This window comes from Bactrocera neohumeralis, chromosome 2 (genome assembly GCF_024586455.1).
Source record: "Bactrocera neohumeralis isolate Rockhampton chromosome 2, APGP_CSIRO_Bneo_wtdbg2-racon-allhic-juicebox.fasta_v2, whole genome shotgun sequence".
In the NCBI taxonomy this organism is placed as follows: Eukaryota; Metazoa; Arthropoda; class Insecta; order Diptera; family Tephritidae; genus Bactrocera; species Bactrocera neohumeralis.
The window spans coordinates 84,832,500-84,855,903 of record NC_065919.1 but is presented as its reverse complement, the minus strand read 5'-3'; the positions used below and the strand labels follow the sequence as shown (position 1 = coordinate 84,855,903).

Below are 23,404 nucleotides of genomic sequence, written 5' to 3'. Positions count from 1 at the left end.
GTTCATGAACTTTTCACGATGGCCGAATTTAAAGCCAAAAACGTAATGTATGCCATCGATCAACCACCGTATTCATCGGATTTGACTCCGTGCGAGTTTTTCTTGTGCCCCAAACTGAAATTGCCGCTTCGTGGAACTCGCTTTCAGTTCAGAAGAGATAAAACGAAACTCGTTGAAAGAGTTTAAGGCCACCAAAAAGGGCTTATGAAAGTATTTCGAGAACTGGACAAATCGTTGGGTAAGTGTATACCAACTAGGGCGAGATTACTTTGAAGGCGACAAAAATAAATATTGATGAATAATTAAATATTTTGCATTTATTTACAATTTCCGGTACTTTTTTGTCACAATATATTATTTTGTATTTTCAAGTCGCCAAGCAGTCAACCAACAGATTTTATTTCACAGAAACAGAAAACGTCACCAGCTTTTAACTTGAATTCTTTATTTTCAAAAGAAGTGTGAGCATCGAATTTCTTTTTAAAACTTAATACTTGCTGGCTTCGCAGATTTTTGCTTTTCAACCGTGAACTACGCGCCAAAAAGCTGAAAACGAAATAAAAGCGACGAGCTGCCTGCTGCTCTATCGCAATTTCGCAGCAACTTGAATTTGAGTGTAAAACTTTTATAAACAAATTAATTTTGCCTCGAACTCAGTTTATAACATTGCAAATTCAATTTTGTTTACTCACGATGCGCAGCCGATAGCACTCCCTCCTCCCCCCATGACAAAGAGAGCGCGAACAGTATGGCAGGGCCGGGAGGGCGGCTTCTTGCATACTTTGTAGGCACTTGTTTGCGCGCGTGGATTTATATTGTTGTCGTTATTTGTGAACAATTCAGTTTGGAAAGGCAGTTTTATTAACTGAAAAGCAAAAGCGAATGCAATAAAAAATGCGGCAAAGTAAAATTGTAAACAAAGTTTTATTATTTACACACTCGCAGCGATTTTGATTGTGCAGGGTGTGTTCTTTTGTAATAATTTCTGACAGTTGCATAATTGAGTGCAGACCTAAAACATTCTGGAAGCTAAAAATCATAATTTTCATTGAAGAATGAATGATTTTTTCTTTTGTTTTGATTCCAAGTTTAGGCTTTAGGCTTCAGCATGCAATTGAGATACACTAACTCTCGTTAACCCTAGGAAACTCTACGCAGGAAAATTATTATAGAATGTAAGGCAAGCCTGCCATATAGGCGTTCCTGCATTCCCAACCAGCACATAAGTCAAAATCCTGCAATTATGGCTTATTGATATTCAAGAGAAAATCTAAATTTATGACCACAAAGTGTTCACATGCGACCCATGCATGTACTACTTATATGTTCCGTTCAAACACAATGGCACGTGGCACCCTTCTCAGATGGGCCCACTACGAATGTATAAAGGGCAGCGGCTCGCATAGCATGCAGAGAACATATCCGCTGCCTATGCAAGTGTAGTATATTGTATGTATATGTATATGTATTGGCAGTATAGATTATGGGTTAGTGTAGGTTGTACGCTTTTGTGGTGCCAAGCCTCTCCGGTGGCCGCCACCACAATTCCCGAGCTACCAAACCAAAACAACCAATAACGGAGTTGGTTTGCTTTGCTTTATTGTGCAATATTTACACTAACTCATACATGCAATAGAGTGCCGGGCCGATAAGGAAGATATCCAAAAGATTTTCAAATCGAATTTTATATACTGTGCAAATATATTGAACAATAAATAAATACTGTTGTTTCTAGTAGGCAATTTTACATAAAACTAACCAGCAATTTTCGTGTGTGTTTTAAAGCCGCTTCTTGTTATTCACAGTCACTGGAAAATTTTCCATGAACACCAAAATTCTATATATATATATATATTTGAGTTAGACGATCTGCTATCTATTTTAAAACAAGATATCAGATTTAATCCGGACTGACAGAACAAAATTATGCACAAGTAAAGAAGCGCTAGGTTCGGTGCAACCAGAGGATCGGAATCCAAGCAATTATATGCGTTTGTCCGGAAAGTATAATAATAGGACTGATTTTCTTCCGCCGCGACTGTACTTCGGAGCGTGCGCTCGCTGTCTGCATTCGGTAGAGGGCATTCCTAGCTAACGAACGAGTTGTCTCCGAGCACCTGGAAAGTCAGGACAAACATTTTCGCGAGACATGTTTCTGTGAATAGTGCAAGCCGAAACTGCAGCGTTCGTTAGAGCACAGGTACGCTATTAAATTCTGTGTGAAACTCGGTAAATCTACGACAGAGACGTTTGATATGAAGTGGTGTGTTTCGAAGGCATCTGGCCTTTTTGGAAGGCCAGAAAGAGGTCGCTGATGAATGAGCAAATCCAAAGTGAAAACGATGCTCATTACCTTTTTTGACATCAAAGGCATCGTCCGCTATGAATTTGTACCTCCTAGATAAACCGGCAAGCCTAAGTTTTACATGGAAGTCCTCAAGATACTCAAACGAAGGGTCAATCGGAGCATCGCAGCTATTGGGAGTTGCACCACGCAACGCCCGGCCCACACCGTATTTCTTGTAGACAGCTACCAAACCAAGGCCGGCTTCCCAACGCTTCCGCAGCCGTCATACAGCTCAGATGTGGCCTTCCCGGACGATGAAAGGCAAGCATTTTGAGACGATGGAGGAGATCCAAGCAGCAAGCACCTCGGCTCTCAAGGCTATTCCTGAGAATGCCTTTCGTGACGCCTTTAATGCTTGGAAATCGCGCTGACAGCGCTGCATCGACGCAGAAAGAGTCTATTTTGAAAGTTTTTAAGAATTGTAACGATTGGTTCAATGAATTTTTTTAAATCGACTCAGTTCTATTACTTTCCGAACAAACCCTGTACCTCCAAACGAGTTTTCCTGTTTCGAAACCATAAAAAAGGTGACTGGAAGTCAAATCTGGGGGTTGCAATAGCTGAGAAACGACTCTCCGGTTGTTTACGACAAATGAGATTCCTTATTATCCGTTTGATCTTGTAGAACGAATTCTTGATGAATCACGCGATGGTAATCAACCGATTAGCGTCGCGCGACTTTGTCGTAGTTTTTTCGTTTTCGGCTAATTTTTGGAGCAGTCTTCGCTAGATTGTTAGACAGTTTCAACGTGATATTCCTAAGCCCACGTATTGTCACCAGTAATATTGTGTTTAATGTATGTAGGGCCCTTAGCTGTGTATTGAAATATATCTTTCACGACTTCAACTCGACGTCGTTTTTCCAAAAGTTTCAGGTCTATTGGAGCGGGTCCGGTGTTGACACGCTAATACGCAAAACATTAACCAAAATGTTTGAATCGATCGTTAAGAGACACCTTACAGCAACTCTTTTGTGTCTTAGCATTTTTACTCCACAACACACTTTTTGGTAGACTATATAATTTGCCTTTCTCTTCCGCTTCTGACTTTAAAGAATGATAAAAATCACGATTACGTCCTATAAACTTCTTGGAAAGCGTTTAACAGTAATATACTTTGGTTCGTAAGAAAGTAAATAGTTTTCTAAAATTAGCTTGTCCAACTGAGTTGGAATACTCATCATTGAGCGTATAGCAAACATTATAAATAATTATGTATATATGTAATTATAACAAATAAGTTAAATTTCTGTAAAATCTGCAAAATTTCAGTTCACGCCACATTCTTCTCACATGCTTTTCACACAAGTCTTGGGTAATATCTGTCTAGTACGCTTACTATGTTATTAATACTTATTAATGCAATACAATACCCAAATAATTTGGCAACCGACTAACTGGCCAAGTGCCAAATTCTTAAATACCTTTGCTTGTGCTCGTACGGAGGGGTTTGGGATACTCATAATAATTTGGAGCTTCATATTTCTGCTAATTTTGCTCACACACATACCGAGCCACACGCACAACAAAATATATTTCCATATGTACCTACGAGCATTTGCATCTACTCCTTTGCCTCATAATCCTATCCCAAATACATAGTTGCATTTCAGAGCTACCCTGCAGGGCCACATTCAGTTTGCAAATCTCGCAACATTATTTTTATATAAATCATTAGAATTTTATGAATATCTAAATTACCAACAGTCAATAAGGTGATGGTTTTACTAATTAGATTAACAGGACAAAGAAGAGTTTTATGACCACAGAGAGATTTCATTTAGATTTGAATTGAATCAATTCTGAATACTGTTCTACGTTTCGAAAATCTGTTTGATAAGAAAACAAACCCCAAACAATTTTAGAAAGTCATAAAAAATAGGAAATCGGGTAATAAATGTATCCTGAGAGCCGGCGAATTTGCTTTGGGGTCTCGGAACGAACTTATAGAACTTTCGTTAACTGAGAAAGAAATTTTCTGGCCTTTCTGCCTTTATTATTTCAATTCCTGCAGGAATGCTTTTGCTTGCAAGCATTCTCATACATATGTATGTACGTATTAAGAGTTATTTCAAAAATGAGAACACATGACTATCGTAAAATGCCAATTACTGGAATGTGAGTTTGTATGTAATAAATATGAGGGTATGTACTAGTATGTTAAATGCCATACAATTGGTCAATTTGAACTAATTTAAAATATTTTACAAATTTTTATGACAATTTACAGCATTTTTTGATCATTTGCAAGGCCATTAGATGGAAATAGTTTCAATGGATGGTAAAGCGTTTTCGTTTCTCGTATTTTTTTTAATGTTTTTCCGTTTAAAATCCACTCAAGGAACTCATACTTTTCAAGGAGCTCTACGAATTATACTTGAACTTATTTTCCATAATAGTCGAACAATTTACGGCAGAAAGTTCCAATCATATAAGACATCTCTATAACAGCAATTGATAATCTACTCGATGAAGGAATTATCATGGTATTGTAAATTAGGAACTTACTAGAAAACCATACTTTCTTGGAAGTATTCGCGTTGATCCTTCCGGTTTCGAAACCCTATTAAGAAACTTCACAGTGCAAGTAGGATTCTAGAAGTATCTTGCGGTAGTCTTGGACAGCAAACTGTTGTGGAAGCCTCTCTCATGCACTGATGCTACACAACCATCGAAAGACCAATTCTGCTCTACGGTGAAGTAGTATGGTGAACAGGCGGACTGAAATCCACCTACCAGAGGCCAATGGAAAGGTTTCAGAGGCTCGCTGCGCTGTGCATAACGGAAGCTTTAAGGAGAACTCCGACGTCGGCTCTTGAACTGGTATTTAACCTGCCACCTATAAACCTCTTCGCTAAAAACTGCGTAGCAAAATCAGCGGGACGACTACCGGCTGCAGGAGAATTTACATATAGAACTTTCGGGCATAGCTCGGTTGATAATGGTGGTTTGGCAAACACCGACTACTTTTCAACTGCGAAAGAAGGTTCAAAGTAAACATTGAAAAATATAGTAGGCGAAAAGGAATGTTGGCTGCGTACTTCACTTAATGATTGAGGCAATGAAATAGTGGACGAGATTATCAAGAATGGTATACAGCTAACATCCAGAAACGTGTTCAGAATTGGGAAACCCATGATCTGTCTATACGAAGATGAGGACAAAAGCATGGGAAGGAAAATCGAAACCCGATAGAATGAGCTGCAAAACGCATGTATAAAACGGTAGATCGGAAGTACACAAAATTTATATTGGAACTCTATATAAAAGACTGTGGGAACATGATCGGAATACTAACTGGACACTGTCTGGTGGCGACACAGGCCCGCAGAATGGGGCTAAAAGATCGAAAAAATAGAAATGTCTAAAGCAAGGTGCCAAGGAAACAATGTATCATCTCTTGTGCACTTGTCCCGGATTGGAAAGACTGTAAGCAGCTGGGGTTCCCACGGTATGTTACACTGGAGAAGGTATCGATAGTGAGGTCACAGAGTCTGTTAAAACTCGCGTCAAGCGCGGGCATCCTAAAGGATGACAACTCCTCATGGACCTGGTAACTGAGGTGGAGGGTATCGCACGAGACAAAAACTGATATATGCGTGGCTCATTGGCCTACCAGAGTAAGAAGCTTTCAAAAACACTTTCACGCCAATTATACGCACTCTTTCCAAATGCAAATACAAAGAATTATGTCAACAGCTTCCAAGTTAAACAAAAAAAAACATATTATGTTAAAACACATTGTCACTCACCTTTCTTCGTCCACAACAAAGCATTCTTCGCGCACGCGAATTTCCTGTAGCTGCTTTCAATCGAGTAAACTTCTTCTTCCACTGCATCTAGTGGTAGTGGGGGCGTGGCGACACAACGTATCTATTGCACGTTTTGGCAATTCCACTCCAATGTTGCATTACGATGTGCGAGATAACGCCTCAATTGTGGCATCCACCATTGGTCACAATAAAACACGTGACAATTTCGCAGCGGCTGGAAATTGCGGTGCATAAACGACCACCATGTGAACGGGACCAAGTGCTGCTGTGGATTCTCGCGCTTGAATGATTCATTTCATTCGCATGAAATAACTGCTTTTATGTAGTTTCATGTCTGATGCTTTGTAAATGTATAACGGTATTTTGGTGCGACGTTTAAATAACTATACGTATGCTTCGTTGATGTTTTATTATTGCTCACGAGGTCTGGGTTTTCACATTTATTATGTCTAAAATTGTGCAGAATCTGCGGAGAAAAATGAGATGAGAAGAATTATTTTTAAAAAATGCATCATTTGTTTTCAAATTTTTATTTTAATATTAACAATGAATACATCAATGGAAGAAAGTAATAGCTCGTGTTGTACGCAAATAGACTTTCAACGCCCATTCCCGAGACAATCATGTCAATATAACCGAAATAATCTTGCACAATGCCTAGAACCAAAACCATCTGAGGAATAGTTGGTACTATGCTACTACAAAAGCACCAACAAAATTGGAAAGAGACTCCTACCCCAGTTCTCTGAGGCCTGTCCTTTGTTTTACCAATCCTGATAAACACGGATGGACCGGCGCTCGCTCGGGGCAATGCAGGATACTACTTCAGCGTCCAAAGCACACTCCCTCACCAAAGACCGAAGTAGTTGTTTACTGATACACCACGCGGCGAACCACTTCTGCAAAGCAAGCTCACATCACCCTTTTCATCTAACCAGCGTAGACATCGCCGCCAAGACTTCCAGGGTCTGCCAGTGCGCCGCGTTGTGTACCGGTCAAGTTGTTATATCAGCCGCATCTAACATGGTGAACAGACACTTTCCAGGAAGCCGCTCATTATGGGTCCATCGTCGTCTGGGCTTTTTTTATTTTTTTCATCATGCCAGTTCAAAATGAAGTGGGACTTGTATTTCTACAAGGCGGATCTGGCCGGATCTGGCTGGATCTGGATCCGGCTGTAATCGCGTAAGCGGTGTCTACGCCAATTAAGAAGAAGAAGGATCTGTTAGCTTTTATACTGCATCCTCCACTCCTGCCGCTTATCGTCGGGGATTGCTTATTCGTTTTAACTTATTTCGCAACTAACCTGCTACCACAGACCCGCCGACCTCCGCCTAAAATTTTCCTGCAAAGGCAGATTTATTTTCAAGAACACATTTTCAATGAAACTACTCGAACAACCAGCAGAGAAGTCGATTGGAAGACAGCATTGAGAAATTCCCCAAAATAAGTATCAGTTTCTCACTCAAATAAAAGAAATATTAGTAAGACTGGCACATTAAATTCTCTTCTTCTCTTGTGAATATCAATTCCGCATATCAACGAACGTCTCGCTTTCATAGCGCGAACACAAGCTCTAAGAGTCGTCCAACTTCTTGAGTAGCAGCCATTTTAAAAGCATCAACTGTCATATTCTTGTCATTAATTTTGTTACAGCGAGAAGGAAATTTGAGCCGCCTGACATGATGAGCATGTTATCCTGCGCCAACAACTAATCCGACATGTGTCACACCACGCTGACAGCGTTTAGACCAAGAAGTATCCTCACACAAGAGCACAGCACGCGCATCTTGGCGACGAATACACATGTCTACATAAAAAACTAAAATGCAAATGTGTGAGCATGTGTGTGACACAAGAAAAAATACTGCAAAAATGCAACTAAGGAAATTATTCTTTAAAGTTCAACATCAAAATAAACTGCAGTTTTAGTTTTTCTTAAAGAGAAGCTTTATAACCTTTTTATTAAGGCTTTTTTATTTCCAATCCCGAACTTTGCTAGTTATGTGTGGCAAGCAAAGCACTTTTTAGATTTCCTCCTAACATTTCATTAAAATCTTTTCTTGGCGGCCCATAATGACCGCCGCATAACGGTGAACTCATAAAACGAGACCACAATAAAGGAATTCGCTCTGCTGGAAAGAACTGCTACATGAATAATGAGTCAATAAAATGTTCTTTCAAATGGTTAGACTCCTTCGACTTTTACGGTTTAATGTGCAAAAACTAACATGTCGTTAAACAGCGAAAACATGACAGCAAAGGCGCAGCAGCAGGCAAGGTGGCAACACTGACTCTTGGCAGGCGACTTGCTGGCTCGCTGCAACGCTGCTGCACTTGCTCATTGGCTGACTGACGACGCGTCGGGCAGAGGAAAATTAATTTATGTTTGGCAATGCAATGAAACCACTCGCCGGCAAGGCATGTGCCGCATACACACACATACACACCCTAATGTCTATGCATATGCATATATGTACATGCAACGTGCTCTACTCTTTGTTTGGCCTAATATCCAGTGGTATTTCAGTCGCCCATAATGCTTACAATGCCTCGAAGCGGTCGCAAGCCAACGGCAACTCAATCAACCCTTTCCAGCCGACACACACACACGCTTGCCACATACACACATGCGCCACCTCTTGCGCCGCTGCCGCTATAGTCGCATTCTTGGCGCAGGCCAGCCAGCATTTCCGCTTGGCATGCGTCGTGTATGCGTGCATTATGGGCGACTAACTCCGCCTAGGGGGAGAGGAGGAGTGCGCCGCTGCAGCTTTGGGTGACGCGGAGGAAACGAACTTAACTTCATAGCGACATAATGCAAGCGCAGCTTTAATGGCTACTAAAACTGTGCGCTCGCTCGCCTATTGAGCCAAGAGAAAGAAGAAATATTGCCGTCAGTGCAACAATGCCGTCGTGTGTGCTTGTTTGCACGCCTGTATATGTGTGTGTGCGTTGAAAGCTTCACCCAATGTATATATACAAATTACCTATAAACATGTGTGCGCATGTGTGTGTGTGTGTGTGTGTGTGTGCGCCTCAATGCATTCACTTCATTCTCAGCTTGGCTGCGTGTGCATGTGAGCTCGTGGCAAACACGCCGCTTGAATTCAATTTAAACGCCTAAAAGTGTGCAGTAAAATTGAAACAACGCCTTGCTGGCGGCACCTTCGCCATTCATTGAGCACGACTGCCACAGGCCAACGGCATTACTGCCGATGAGTGGCGCTTTTATTAGTTTATGGCTGTAGAGATAAGCATGTGTGGGTGAGTTTATGAAAAATGTTTACAATTCAGTTTGGTTATTTTTAAAGTACTGTGCATTATTAGTTTTCTGACTGATTCATCAAGTATGCTAAAGTGAATATTTTGAAGTCACAATAGTTAGCTTTAGGTACTTAATAAATTTCTAATTTCTTTTGGGAGACTCTAGGCAGAAAAATAACCAGTTAATATGACCATCTTTAAATAATTTTTATATATTTTTCTTACAGCACCTGATTTTTTCCATATTTATAGATTCGGACAGAAATCAGTTCCGATTAAGACCCAGTTTTTATCAAATAACTTTAACACTTCTTCACAATTTGATGCTTTTTGTTTGTCCTTACGTTTTTATGTAAGTCCAGTTCATTATTAAAAATATACAGCTTGTCCCAAAATTAAGACAAGATTTAAATTTGCCTTCATTTCAAAATCTAATTACAGCTTGCGAAGTAGAAATATAGGGTTTTCAATAGGGACGCTATAAAAGTAGACCGATAGGGACAGCTAACGATGTCATAATTTTTCCGTTTTTTGACATTTCTCTTCAGTAAAGCTTGCGATTTCATCATGGAAAGATCGTATAACCAACAACTAGTCGAAATTATTAAAATTTACTAACGAAATTCGGAGTCAGTGGACTCAACTTTAAGAGCGCTACGTCCAATTTATGGTCGTCTTGAACGTCCTGTCAGATCAATAACTGAGCGTCTAGTGGAAAAATTTTAATCCGCAGGCATAATACAAACTTTTCCCGTGCAAGTGAGATAAAGAAGTGCCCATAGTGTCGAGAATGTTGGTGCCGCTAGCGTATTAATTGAGGAAGACCCAAATCAATCTCTCACACGTCGTTCTCAAGCGTTGGGCATCACTCTGACATCGTTGTGGCGAATTTTGCAAAAAAACTGAAACCGCTTAACCACCAGAAATCGTCAGTATGTTCGTGAATTGGCCTGAGCAACAACTTGAAAATTATCCAGAATTTCATCAAAAAATCATCTTCAGCGATGAGGCTCTTTTCTAGCTGGAAGGCTTCGTCAAGTAACAAAATATGCGTTGTTGGTCTGACAGCATTTCACACGTACTCCATGAGTTACCATTGCATCCCGCAATTACGGTTTGGTACGGTTTATGGGCGTCATTGGGCCGTACTTCTTCCGTGACGATCAAGACCGGCACGTTACTGTGAATGGGAATCGCTACCGCTCAATGATAACCGAATATTTTTGGCCCGAATTGGATGATATGGACTTGGACAATATGTGAATTCAACAGGACTATGTCACAAGCTAAAACCATGTTTGAACGTGTTATCTCACGAAATTGCCCAGTCAGTTGGAGATACATCTAGTATATGGTCTATGTCAATAAGCCAGCGCCGATTGATGAACTTTGTACGAATATCGAATATGAAATTTCAGCAGCATCGGCCGATTTATGCTTGCAAACCGTCGAAAATTGGGTTCAAGATTTGGACTTCTGATTACAAATATCATCCTCTCTCTGGAAGGCAAATTATCAAAAATACCCATAAAATAATGGAAACCATCAAAGGCGGCCATCATGTAAGCATTGCTTTGATAGCTCACGAAACTTGGCAGAAAAGCTCATTTGGAACCATTTACGTACAACGTTCGGTGTGTTTAACGTGGGTACCCGCTAACGACAGCCTTACCTCACGGCGCTCAAAAGCAAAGCGGATCAAATCAATGCCAGGTATTTTTCAGTACCAATTGGCAGCGTAGATTAACCACCTTGGTAGGGTTCGAGGACCATCAAAACCTCTGCCATACTTTGGGTCCGGCATCCGGTTGCGATGCAACTCCACATTCAACTGACAAAGAGTCAGTACTTCCGCATTCGGGTTTTACCCACAACCACCACTATACTCTCCAAGGGGTCAGTCCGCATGAGCAGGTTGGAGCGAACTTTAAAGGATCCTGCTCCTCATGGTGCCAAAATTAAGTCTCTGGTCAGACCTCGTCGCCGAAACTACTATCAGTTTAGCTTCTGGACTGGTGACCATAGGTTGGACCCCATACGCACATTACACTAACACACCATAAACACAAGAATCTAACCCTAATACCCAGTTAAACTCCTTCGCCGCCTCAACAATTCACGCGCAAACGACTCTATCTGATTGGCATTCCGACTTGTGGAAACCATACCGCTAATATCTTAACGTCCATCAGTCCAGCTAATCACCATACCAGCCAGATCCCTTATGTCCGAGTACATCAGGTATTTTACATTAACATGCATCCAAACCTCGTCCCGCCCGCACACAAAGACCCCGACCTATCAGATAGATGCCTCTGAATGAAATTTAGCCCCGTAAGCAGATATACCTAAGACTGAATACAAAAAGTATGACAAATGGGTATCACACGAATTAACGCAAAAAAACTCAAAGACCAAATTTCCATCTATGAATCACTACTGCAATGCGATAAAACTCATTAATTTGTAATGCAGATGTTTACTGGGAATGCAAAGTGAGTCACTTAAGGCAACGTCAAGTTAAATGATCGTGGCTGAATTCCACTGAGCCGGCACAAAAGGCGGCCAAGCCAAAATTGACGGTCAGTAAGGTTTTTCTATGTACTTATTTGGTGGGATTGATCAGGAATCATATACCGTTGCTCCCGTAAGGTCAGACTCTTAATTCGAACATGACGATACTGTAAGCAATTGGACCTTCTGGAAGAAGTAATCGCCCAGCAGCTTTTGCCAATAGGAGAGAAATTGTGTTCTATCAGAATAACGCTTGTTCATCGACCACGACTCACAGAGATACTCCACGAAGTTGATTGAGAGATTATTATGAATTAAACTCATAGTCCGGCTTAGCAACAATTGCTTATTACTAGCACCTGTCTATGGCGAATGATTTTGTTAATGAAAAATTTGCATCAAAAGGAGCTTGTTCGCAATAGGGTTGAAATCTTTCAAGAGAGTAATTTTATGAATTCAAAATGGCAATTCGAATGGCTTTCGAACAAAATACTGCATATTTCACTTAAAGCGGATAGTTCTAGCTAGGTAAAAAATAAAACCTTCAATTTAAGGGAATCCTCCGGTGTAACGATTTCAAAAAATCATTTTAGAGCCTTCATAGAATGTGCTGGCAAGTAATTTTTCGAAATTTAATATAGTTGGAAAGTTACAGGAGTGAGATTCGATTATTTTAAAATTTTAAATTTATCGGCCGAACTCGGTTTTTTGAAAAATATTAAATTATAGACGCCGTTTGTCTACCTTTTTTTCATGGATGCCATTGCAGCGATAAATTTATTATTATTATAATTAAAAAAATGTTTACTTAAAAATTTCAAAGTTTCAAAAATTATTGAAAAATACTCGGAAAAAATCTTTATAAACGGCCGTCACACTGGATAACTCAATTAACATAAAAATAATGGATTTCTTTCTACTAGACCTTATATTAATTAAGACCTTTATAATAGAAGGTTGTCAAATATCTCCCTTCCGCCTTTTTGTTTTTTGAATCTCGCGGCTATATATAAAGCGTTACAGAGCTCGTATCTGGCAATACTATACATCTTTGAAAGTCTTGACATAACCTACAAAACGACGCTATGCATGATTAGTTTGGATATTGCGTCCAACAGTTATACATAGACGTGTAAACATGGAGTTCACTAACGCCGAAATTCGCGCTATAATAAAGTTTTCCTTCGTTAAAGGCAAATCCGCTAGAGAAACGTTCCGTGAGATTAATGGTGGTTTAGGGGAGTGCACTCTATCACTTTGAACTGCGGAGGAATGGCTTCGACGATTCAGAGTGGGTGAAAACGACACCATGGATAAGCCAGCCGGCGGAAGACCTGTGACAACGAATACCGATCAAAACATGGAAAACATCGAGTTAGACCGACATGTGGCTTCTCGTGACATCGCCCAAAAAATGGGACCATCTGGAGAAGGCTGGATACACAAAAAAGATTGATGTTTGGGCGCCGCATGATTTGACGCAAAAAAACCTTCTAGACTGAATCAACGCCTGCGATATGCTGCTGAAACGGAACGAAATCGACCCATGAAGCGTATAGTGACTGGCGATGAAAAAAGGATCACATACGACAATATCAAGCGAAAACGGTCGTGGTCGGAGCTCGGTGAATCTTTCTAAGCAGTGGCCAAACAGTGGCCGAGCCGGGATTGACAGCCAGGAAGGTTTTGCTGTGTGTTTGGTGGGATTGGAAGGGAATCATGCACTATGAGCTGCTCCCATATGGCCAGAGGCTTAATTCTACCAAACAACTGGAGCGCTTGAGGCAGGCGATCGACCAGAAGCATCCAGAATTGGCCAACAGGAAGGGAGTAGTGTTCCACCAGGACAACGCCAGACCACATACTTCGTTGATGACTCGTCAGAAGCTACGGGAGCTCTGATGGGAGGTTTTACCGCATCCACCATATAGCCCGGATATAGCGCCAAGTGATTCCTGTCCATGGCGAACGCCCTTGTTGGTGTGAAGTTGAACTCAAAAGAGGCTTGTGAAAAGTGACTGTCCCAGTTCTTCGTAAATAAGTACGGGAGCTTCTACAAGGGGGGTATTCTGAAGTCGCGGTTTGGATGGAAACAGACTAACGAACGAAACGGCGCATATTTGAACTATATCCGATCACTGTAACACTTTTTATAAAGCATTGAATAAAGAGCAAAAAGGCGGAAGGGAGATATTTCACAACCTTATATAAGCTTCGTCCGCTTTACCGCCTAGCAAGCTATGATTTTTAAATGGATATAGACTATCTCAAAACCACAGAAAAGTAAATTGATCAATACATATTTCACATCTGAGATGTTAATCTCGAGACAGTTACAGTTTGGTAGCCCCATACATTTACCGCTTTACTAAAGTTAGACAATTTATAGTCATTCATATCACTAATTTATTAGAAGGTTTTGCTTCCTAGCTGAGCTTGAATTTATTCTTAAATGAAAACTACTTAAAATAATTACATATTGTTAAGTACTCAAGGCAATTTACTTTCACAAAAATCATTTCTTTGAGTGTTTAAATTCATAACATCCACTTTCCACATGGCCAAACTAATATTTTTACTACCCACATTCTAGTTAAATGCCGACAATGTCTGTATGAGCCGGGCGTTAATACCTCTACAAAAAATCACAAAAACAAAAAAGTACAAAAAACACTTTTAATTAAGTCCTACTAGGATAACAACGGCAAAAGACCTAGATCTGCCGGAGCACAGTGTGGCAGAGCAGCAACAAGGGCGCAGACATGGATGCACTAATGGCAAGCAGGACCAGCGTCAGTGCAATATGTATGCAAGGGCTTGATTTGTTTGGCAATTTGCCAAATTTTGTGGCAGGCTCTGATATACTCGCACATACATATGACTGCTTCACTAAATTTATATATAACGGTTACTGCGAGCAACTGCGGCAGCGGCAAAAATCTGGCTAAACACTTCTACAAAACACCAGAAGAAAACAAAGCACTTACAGAAGTATAAAAAGGCTTGCAACAGAAGAACCAGCAGATAGTCGCATGCAGGGACACACATTTCGGCCGATCGTTGATAGAAAACATGACATCTTGTTGCTGCAATCTTGCGGATACGGCGAGTGCAACTGAAACTACAACTGCGCGCAAGTCGCGGCAGCTGATGAGGAGTTGCGTGACAATAACAACAACAACAACAACGCAGTGCATGCATGAGAACATCAGCGTAATGCGGCCAAATCATTTGCCAGAAAGCACACACACACACACGCATACGAATATGAACACACGAGCCCATGGACTCACACACACACACGCACGTGTGTTTGAACGCGTTTATTGGCACGGACAAACAAGTCGGTGCAATCACAGCAGCCAACAGCCACAAGCCGGCTATGAACTATGAAAGCGCCATGCGACATGTGATATGTGGCATGAAATTCGTATGTCGCTCGCCTGATGCATTCCAATGAACTTGTGACACATTCGCATACAATGCAAGCAACGAGTATTCGGCCAACGGCATTATGCTGCGCTGCCAACAAGATTTATTCTACGGCCACTGCCTTTTGATTGCGCCAGCGCAGGGCCAATGCTTTGGTCGGCGCAACGTTTGGGCAAATCAGTAATGAGCACCCACCAGCAGCAACGCCAGCACCACTTTAAAGGAAACTGTTGCAACAATTGCTATGAAAAAAATTGAAGCCCCACACTTCCTAGAGGAAGTGAGTAACAAATCTATCGAATTTTTAATGAGTTCCTGCATATATGTATGTATATAGTGCGGACTCTCTTGACTTATTTTAAATCACTAAAATGAAATTAATATCAAATTTACATTGACTATCTTCAGAACTATAGTTTCCATTGCCTGAGATCTGGTTGAAAAGGATCTTGAGAAAAAGTGACAAGGGATGCTAAACTTGTGCCTATCACAAAATTTTGAGTATTTTACTGAAGTTTTCTTCATTGAAATATGTACTATTAAATGCTCCTCAAAGGTTTCTTAACGTTAGATATTCATTTGAAAAACTCTCGTTAAACCCCCAAAACTCTTAATTTTCATTCGAATATATTATAGTTTCCTTGCCCATCTTTACTAAAAAAGAATTACTTTCCTAGCAGAAGTATAAGATCCAAGACTGACTTTAGTACAAACGTATACCTCCAAACTTAAAGCAAATGTTTCCTGAAGTTTTTCTTACACTCCAAAAACAATGGAAATGCAAAAAGCAAGGAATAGCCTCTGAGTCAAAAGAATGCATCAGATCTTAAAAAACTATAAAATACTCTCTGTGACCATCGTAAGTATTTTATGTGTATCAACTATTGTAGTAAAAAACTTTGTCACTAATTCACACTCCCCTTCGTAGAAATCAAAATTCAATTGATCAGAATATTTATACGATTTTATGATAACCGTTTTCGTAATCTATATTTAGTTTTTGCTTAAAACGTTATTCAAAGTATTACCTAGTGTTCTTTTGTTTGTAATTTAACCAAGCAACTAGTGCAATCCTTTGACTAGAATACCTGTACCCCCTTTAAAAGGGATAGTTTAATCTAGAGATTTGAAAAAAAAATCGACCATTTCCTTAATTCTTCGGCAGTCTAGATACTCAAAAACATCTCGCTAAAGGATTTTCAAAGTTATAGCTGTTTTCGTGTCGTGACAACTCGACCGGTTAGTCTTAACTTGGAACTTTTGAAGAGTTTTTCTTAAAATTAGCCTACGTTTCATACCTCACAATCATGTGAACCACCGGAAACTGAAATTTTTTAATTTGTAATACGTTTAAAAAATTCGAGAAAGTTAAAAATGTTTTGAAAAAAGTCTACTTATTTTCGACCAAATATACCACGTCCAACATGCATTGAAAAAATATAGCAGCCGTCGCTGAGAGTGTACACGAAGACCGTGGAAAATCGATTCGACGCCGTTCGCAGCACCTCGGACTGTCGTATGGAACGACTTGGCGCGTTTTACGTCGAAATCTTAAATTGAAAGCGTTCGACCTTGCCAAGCGACATCGTTATCTCTATAGGCTCTTGCAAAGTTAGAAGAACATCCAACGTTTTCGAGCCAAATTCTGGCTCAATGGGTATGCAAACAAGCAAAATTGCCGCATTTGGGTCGGGGAGCACATCTGAATTCAAGAGCTGCCATTTCATCTGAAATATCAACGGTTTGGTGTGGTTGGAATCATTGGACCATATTTCTTCAATGGGGCCTTTATCGCATCATGATATCCGACTATTTGATGCCTGAAGTTGAAGCATGACGGCGCCACTTTCCACACCCCGTATCAATCATTAGATTTATTGAGAGAACACTTCGGAGAGCAGATAATTTAACGTTTTGGACCGGTCGATTGACCACCATGATCGTGTAATATCACACCGTTAGACTTTTTCCTGTGGGGATATGTTAACGTCTGATTGTGTTTAACGTGGGATCCTGATGTCGATCAGCGCCCTGAAAACTGGGTAATCATTTTCAGTACCAATTGGCAGTGTGGCATGGACACACTAACCACCTTGGTAGGGCTCGAGGCCCATCTAAAACCTCTGCCGTACTTTGGGTCCGGCACCGGTTGCAATGCAACTCCACATTCGACTGACAAAGTCAGTTCTTCCCGCGATTTGGGTTTTAATCACAGCCACCACGAATCTCCACAAAGGGCCAAACCCAATGAGCAGACTGGAGTTATCTCCAGGGCCTACTGCTCCCCGTGGTATCAGGTTAAAGTCTTTGGTATGACCTTGTAGCCGAAGCTACGACCAGTTGAGCTTCCATACAGCCCTGGACTGGTGGCCAGGATCTTAGTCGCCTCTTACGACAGGCATGCCTTACCGCGGGTATATTCGGTTTCCCGCCCGAACCCTGAGGGGGTCTCCCCGTACCCGCAGGGGGAGGAGATATGTTAAGTCTAAAGTCTATGTGGGTAATCCCGCTTTGATTCAAGCCTTGGAATTGGATTCAGCGGATGGACCATCTGAGACGTAGCCTCCGCCAACATTTGAAAGTCATAATCTTCAAAAAAATAACGCCAAAGAATGTTCTTTCGAATGATAATAAACATTCCCCATTAAATTTGAAGTTTCTTTTTTTACTTGAAAAAGAAGAGAACCTCGGATCACACTTTATTATGAAAAGTTTTTTTAGAGTAATTGGTTGATACGTTTATGTATTGCAATAATCAATAATTCGTCATTATTTTATTGATTAGATGACCATCCACTCTTGTGGTGATTCTTCAAGAATGTTCAAACTTTATGATTATTTCTTGTTTCTAAAACCTGTATAGTCTTGAAATATGAGTAAGTAAAAAATAAAAAATGGAATGTTACAATACCAATTGTTTTTCTATAAACCTTCGAAATTTGTTAAGTACTAACTGAGATCGACCAAAATGTATCACGAAATAGCAAGAATAGTATTCATATAGTGCTTATCTGCTATTAATTTTATGACGAACACTCTTCTCCACAATGTAAAAGCTGTGAATGAAAGTTTGTCTTACGTGATGGGCTCAAAGAATCGAGTTTGTTTTTTTCTCATAAATTGTTTTTTAACATGTCTAGAATACGATAGTCAAGTGATTTTTAAAAATTCGAAGTCGTTTTCAAGCTACAGCAATTAGAAGAAAGAGCTGTTTGGAGCGCTGCGTTACGAACTTGAAACCTTAAACGCTTTTCAAACTTTCTTCCATCGTATCTCAAGAACAGCTTGATCGTATGATAAGAAAATTGTAGGGTATACTCAGCATATGTAAATGCATGGAATATAGTAAACTATTATCAATCAAAAACTTCCAAAATGTTTTATAATAATATAATAATTTTTATAGCAAAAATTTTCAAATGACTACGATTTATACTGTCGAAATATATGTTAATAAATTATAATAAACTGACAGCTCTATTTGTCTACTGGTCGTAGAATTCTAAAAAATACGCCGTCACATGGGATGACCCCCATAAGGCCAGAAACGAAACACGCTAAAAACAAGGAATCTTCTCAATAATGATTTAGAAAATGATTTAAAAAATGTATAGTGATTTGAAAATGTACCAAATCACCGAAATTACAATTCGTACAACTCATATTTTAGGACTCTCGGAACAAGCATGCGATTTTACCGTTAAACAATGGAGTATGATTAACGCAAGTTGGCAATACTATATTTTACTACGTGCTTACACAAAAATTTCAACAACATACTCGCACAAATACATAAGTACATAGTTCATCAATGGCCAGAGCAACAAAAATAAAACCAACTTCAGTTTACTGTTGGTGAACCATTTTCTTGCAGCCAGCGCGATTACAACCCCTGATGGGAGAACTTAGAAATTCCATACATTTCTTGCAGCGGCACATGCTCTCATTTGTGAACTCGGGCACTTGCTGTGAGAGCATGCTGCCAAACTTAGCGGTAGGGATGCCAAAGTGTGCAGAATTTTTTGAAAAATATTGTAATTTATAGAATTTTATATATATAATATTTTTTAGTATGGCAATAAAAAAAATAATAATGATTAAAATTTATCAATATTTTATATTGAAATAACATGCAGTCTCTCGTTTATATTGTATGAAGAGTTAGCTAAATGCCAAAAAAATATGTCAGTAGTGCCTTCAAAACACATAATGTCAGCGATTTATCGTTGCCTGACTTGGCATCCCTTCTGCAGAGTCACTGAAAAATTGTGCCACGAGCGAATTAACTTTATCGCGCTCTTTTATTTCTCTCTCTTCTACTCTCTTTCTCGCTGCGCTACGCTGAACAGCCAAAATTATACCGGATACAAGGCGGCAAACTGGAGCTATCCAATGGAATAGTGTGTGAGTACAAATGTAAAAAAATGTGTAAAAAATCCATACATTCACGGAAAAGGTAATCGATCGATTTGTGACGAAACACTGCACTACATGCCCCTTTCTACTGCGCTTGCAACAACTAAAAACTCACTCAAGCTCGCTTTCGAACGTTTGCTTTGTGTGATATTTGTTTAAAATGTTGATTAAAATTTTATTGCTAATTTCTATGTTTCTGTTATTTTTGTTGCGCTGATGAGTTCACCCTCCTGCAATTCACATTCGCTTGTATGGTGATAACTTTCTATACGCATGTGTGTGTGTGTGTGTGTGTGCTTGCATATGTGTTAACTGCTAGTAGATATTCCACAAATATGCCGTTAGCTAGCTTATCAACCCCCTAACTTGCAGCACGCATCGTTCACCGGCCACCCAGGCCCCCACCCATACACACACACATACACTAGTACCGTTCATATTAACTGTCACATTGACAGCACGGCTCACTCCAGTGATAAAACAAGTCGACACCGCCACCTCCTTTCCTGGGCTTGCGAACGTACGACATAAATGTTGGAAAGAAAAAAATAACAAAAAAGCATGGGCCAAAAAAAGTATCAAGAAAGGACCAAAAACAACAACAGTGGAAGTAAAAAAACAACAGCGAGAATGGCGACAACATTGGCACACAAAATTCCAAGTTTCACACATATGCGCCCGCACACACGCACACACATGTGTATGTAATCTATAAATACATGGAAATGAAATAGAAAAGCTCACAAATAAATATTAAATAAAATACGCCAACGTCTAAGCGTACAGTTTGTGAAAAGGAATAGGGTAAAAAGAGAGATTTTTTTTCGTTTTTGTATTTGTTAGTCAAACAATTGGGAACTGAACAAATGAAGCGAATCTATAAACATTTGTTCAGACATACAAACACACACATTTGCATACAAATATTATATTAATTTCTACTTTACATTGTGTGAAGGATTTGTTTAAGCTATGAGTTGGCTTTGCTTGCTATTAAAAAGTGGTTTGTAAAAAGTGCAGGGATTGCGAAGTTTTCGATTATGTGGACTTTTGCATATTTATGAACATACTACATGGATTTCGCATTAGAAAATTCTGAAAATGTACATACGCGCAGAAAGGTACGCAATTATATAGTCATATGAAAATGACAGCAATTCAAAATATCCTTAGCAATAATTCGTACTGTCCGCTATTTAGTTAGTTACTGAAGGTCTTACTCCTCACTAATTGGAAGAAAATATTACCGTAAAGTTCTAAAATTTTACTTAAAGCATTAATGCTTTGTTTTCTGGCCGTCTGTATTTGTAATTAATAACTTTCCATTAATCCACAGCTTCGTGATCTTTGACAATACGATGACGATAAAGGCAAAAATGCATCTCAAGCCGCCAATAAAATTTGTGCAGTTTATGGACCCGATATAGTTTCCATTTCCACCGCACAACGATGGTTTCGACGTTTTCGTTCTGGTGTAGATTGCGATAAAATCGCTGAATTGGTCGAAAGAGACCGGCATAGTAGCAGCCGTAGCATCGGTCAAGAGCTGGGCATGAGTCATCTAAAATTCATTTCAATTTCAATAAACAAAAAAAAATTCAATAAAAATACCGCAAGACTTTTTTGACAAACCATTGTATATATTTAAGAATATACTCAGAAAATTTCATATTGTTCCGGTGAATATTTGCAAAGTTACACGCAAATTTGAAAAGGCGTTGCAAAGTGCTTGGAAGTACAAGGCCAAACTTTAAACGCGTTTTTCTCAAAATGGTGTTTTCAAAGTCGCTGACCAACATTACTCGAAAACGGCTAAGCCGATAAGACTCACATTTTAGGACGAGCTTCTTAAATATATGATTTAGTAATTAAACGAAGATTTTTTCTCACCGATAAATATTTGTTTTTAATGAACAATTTAAGGCCGAAATTTTGGTCAAAAATCAAATTTTTTGTTTAGTAACTGACATTTTGTCAAAAAATTCCCTCAACTATTTACTAGATTTAACATTACTTTAAGATGATGAACCTCCGTTTGAAGGTGAACAATTCCTCCTAAAAGGATTCAATTCAGAGATATAGTGGTCAGTGGTAGTGTAGTTACTTTCAAAATAAATATATCTACTAATGATAAGTCTTAAAAAATAGTTAAAAGATACCGAAATATGTGTACAAATTTTTGGATCAATAAAATGAAAATTTTTCTCAGAAAAAATATGGAATCTGAAAAATTCGCTTTTTTCGGTCATCTAACTGTACACAGGTATATCCACTTAAGCACTTCAAAGAAAACACTTCGCAGTTGTGCAAAAACACGGCGCCATGAACGGGAGTTCGTGTTGCAACATGAACGTATTCTGAATTTTCCTTTCAATATTAGAGCTTCTACAATGTTTTTTACAACTATTATGCTGTATTGCTGTCGATATCGAATAAAGAACGTCAAATTGGTAAAAACTTGCGGTTACAATAAGATTTCTTCCGGTCATAAAGTCTTCTCTTAAATGTGTGTAAGAATATATTTTGCTCTATAAAAACATATCTAAAAGTTGAGAACATTGTCTATACCCTATAGACACTGTAGCCCCCGCAGTGAAGTACTAAGAACAAAAAGTCAACTCATACTAAAATATTATATTGTTATTATCCCAGAATACTGGGATTTATCGTAATTTTTAGCATGCCATAAGTATAAAAATCCCTAAAGGCTGCTTTTCAGACGAATAATGTACTTATAATACATAGTGTGAACTCAACATAAATTCAAGTAAATAAATAGTCAGTAGCTGAATTGAAGTAGGCTACCTTGTTATTTGATTATGAAGTTAATAAAGAGCTATGAAGATTACATAAGAGCTTAAGGTAGTAGTCTGGTAACTTAGGTTCAAACATTTTTTTTTACTTAATTTGAAAGTACAATGTCTTGAGAATATACTGTAAAAATTTCAGATGCAAATTCGAAATATTTCGGGAGTTATAACGAGTTTCCTGGAGCGCCTCGGAGTCCAACTTAAAGGTTGTTGAACTTTAAACGCGTTTTTTTCAAAACATTGTTTTTCTGGTCGGGCCGAGTCCTAACTGTTTTTCTACTCAACCGATTGCTTTCAAATTTTAACAGGCTATTCTACACAGTTATAGTTCTCGTCGGTACTAACGATAATTTTTTCACCCCTATCTTTTTATTTTACAACCCTTTCATTGCTAAAATAAAAGGTCTTTTTGTTTCAAAGTTCCCCATTTTGTTATTTAACCCTTGAAATTTAACTTCAGTAGTTCCGACCAGAATGACATGTCTATAGATTAAGAATAATCAAGAATATTTGATTTCAGATAACACCAGGAAATCACCCGGGCCACCACGTGCATTTGTTTTTGAGGTTCCAACTTCGAGTGACAATAATAACAGTAATAAATTATTAAATTTTTTCAAATAATTTTTTTTTTTTATATTTTCAAAATGTAAATAAAAACACTCTAAATATTCAAGATAATTCATTTTTATTTTCCTATAAAAAACCACCCTACAAAGAAGTCATGAAAATAGGCATAAGTTACCAGACTACCTTAATATAGCTTAATAAGTTGAGCAAGTTTCTTCTACTTTAGATGAGCGTAGGGAATTGATTGGTTTATCAATGTTTGATTCTGCGAACAGC

General features: G+C 39.0%; 1 protein-coding gene across 1 annotated transcript in view; it reads right to left on the bottom strand.

Annotated features, from left to right (window-relative positions):
• LOC126751704 (rho GTPase-activating protein 100F) overlaps positions 1 to 23,404 on the bottom strand; it is a 98,295-nt gene that overhangs the window by 71,613 nt on the left and 3,278 nt on the right. Inside the window, exon 2 of the mRNA XM_050462174.1 lies at positions 6,099 to 6,585. Within this exon, the coding sequence (XP_050318131.1) occupies positions 6,099 to 6,185 (87 nt within the window). The 5' untranslated portion in view covers positions 6,186 to 6,585. The remainder of the gene's footprint in view (positions 1 to 6,098; positions 6,586 to 23,404) is intronic.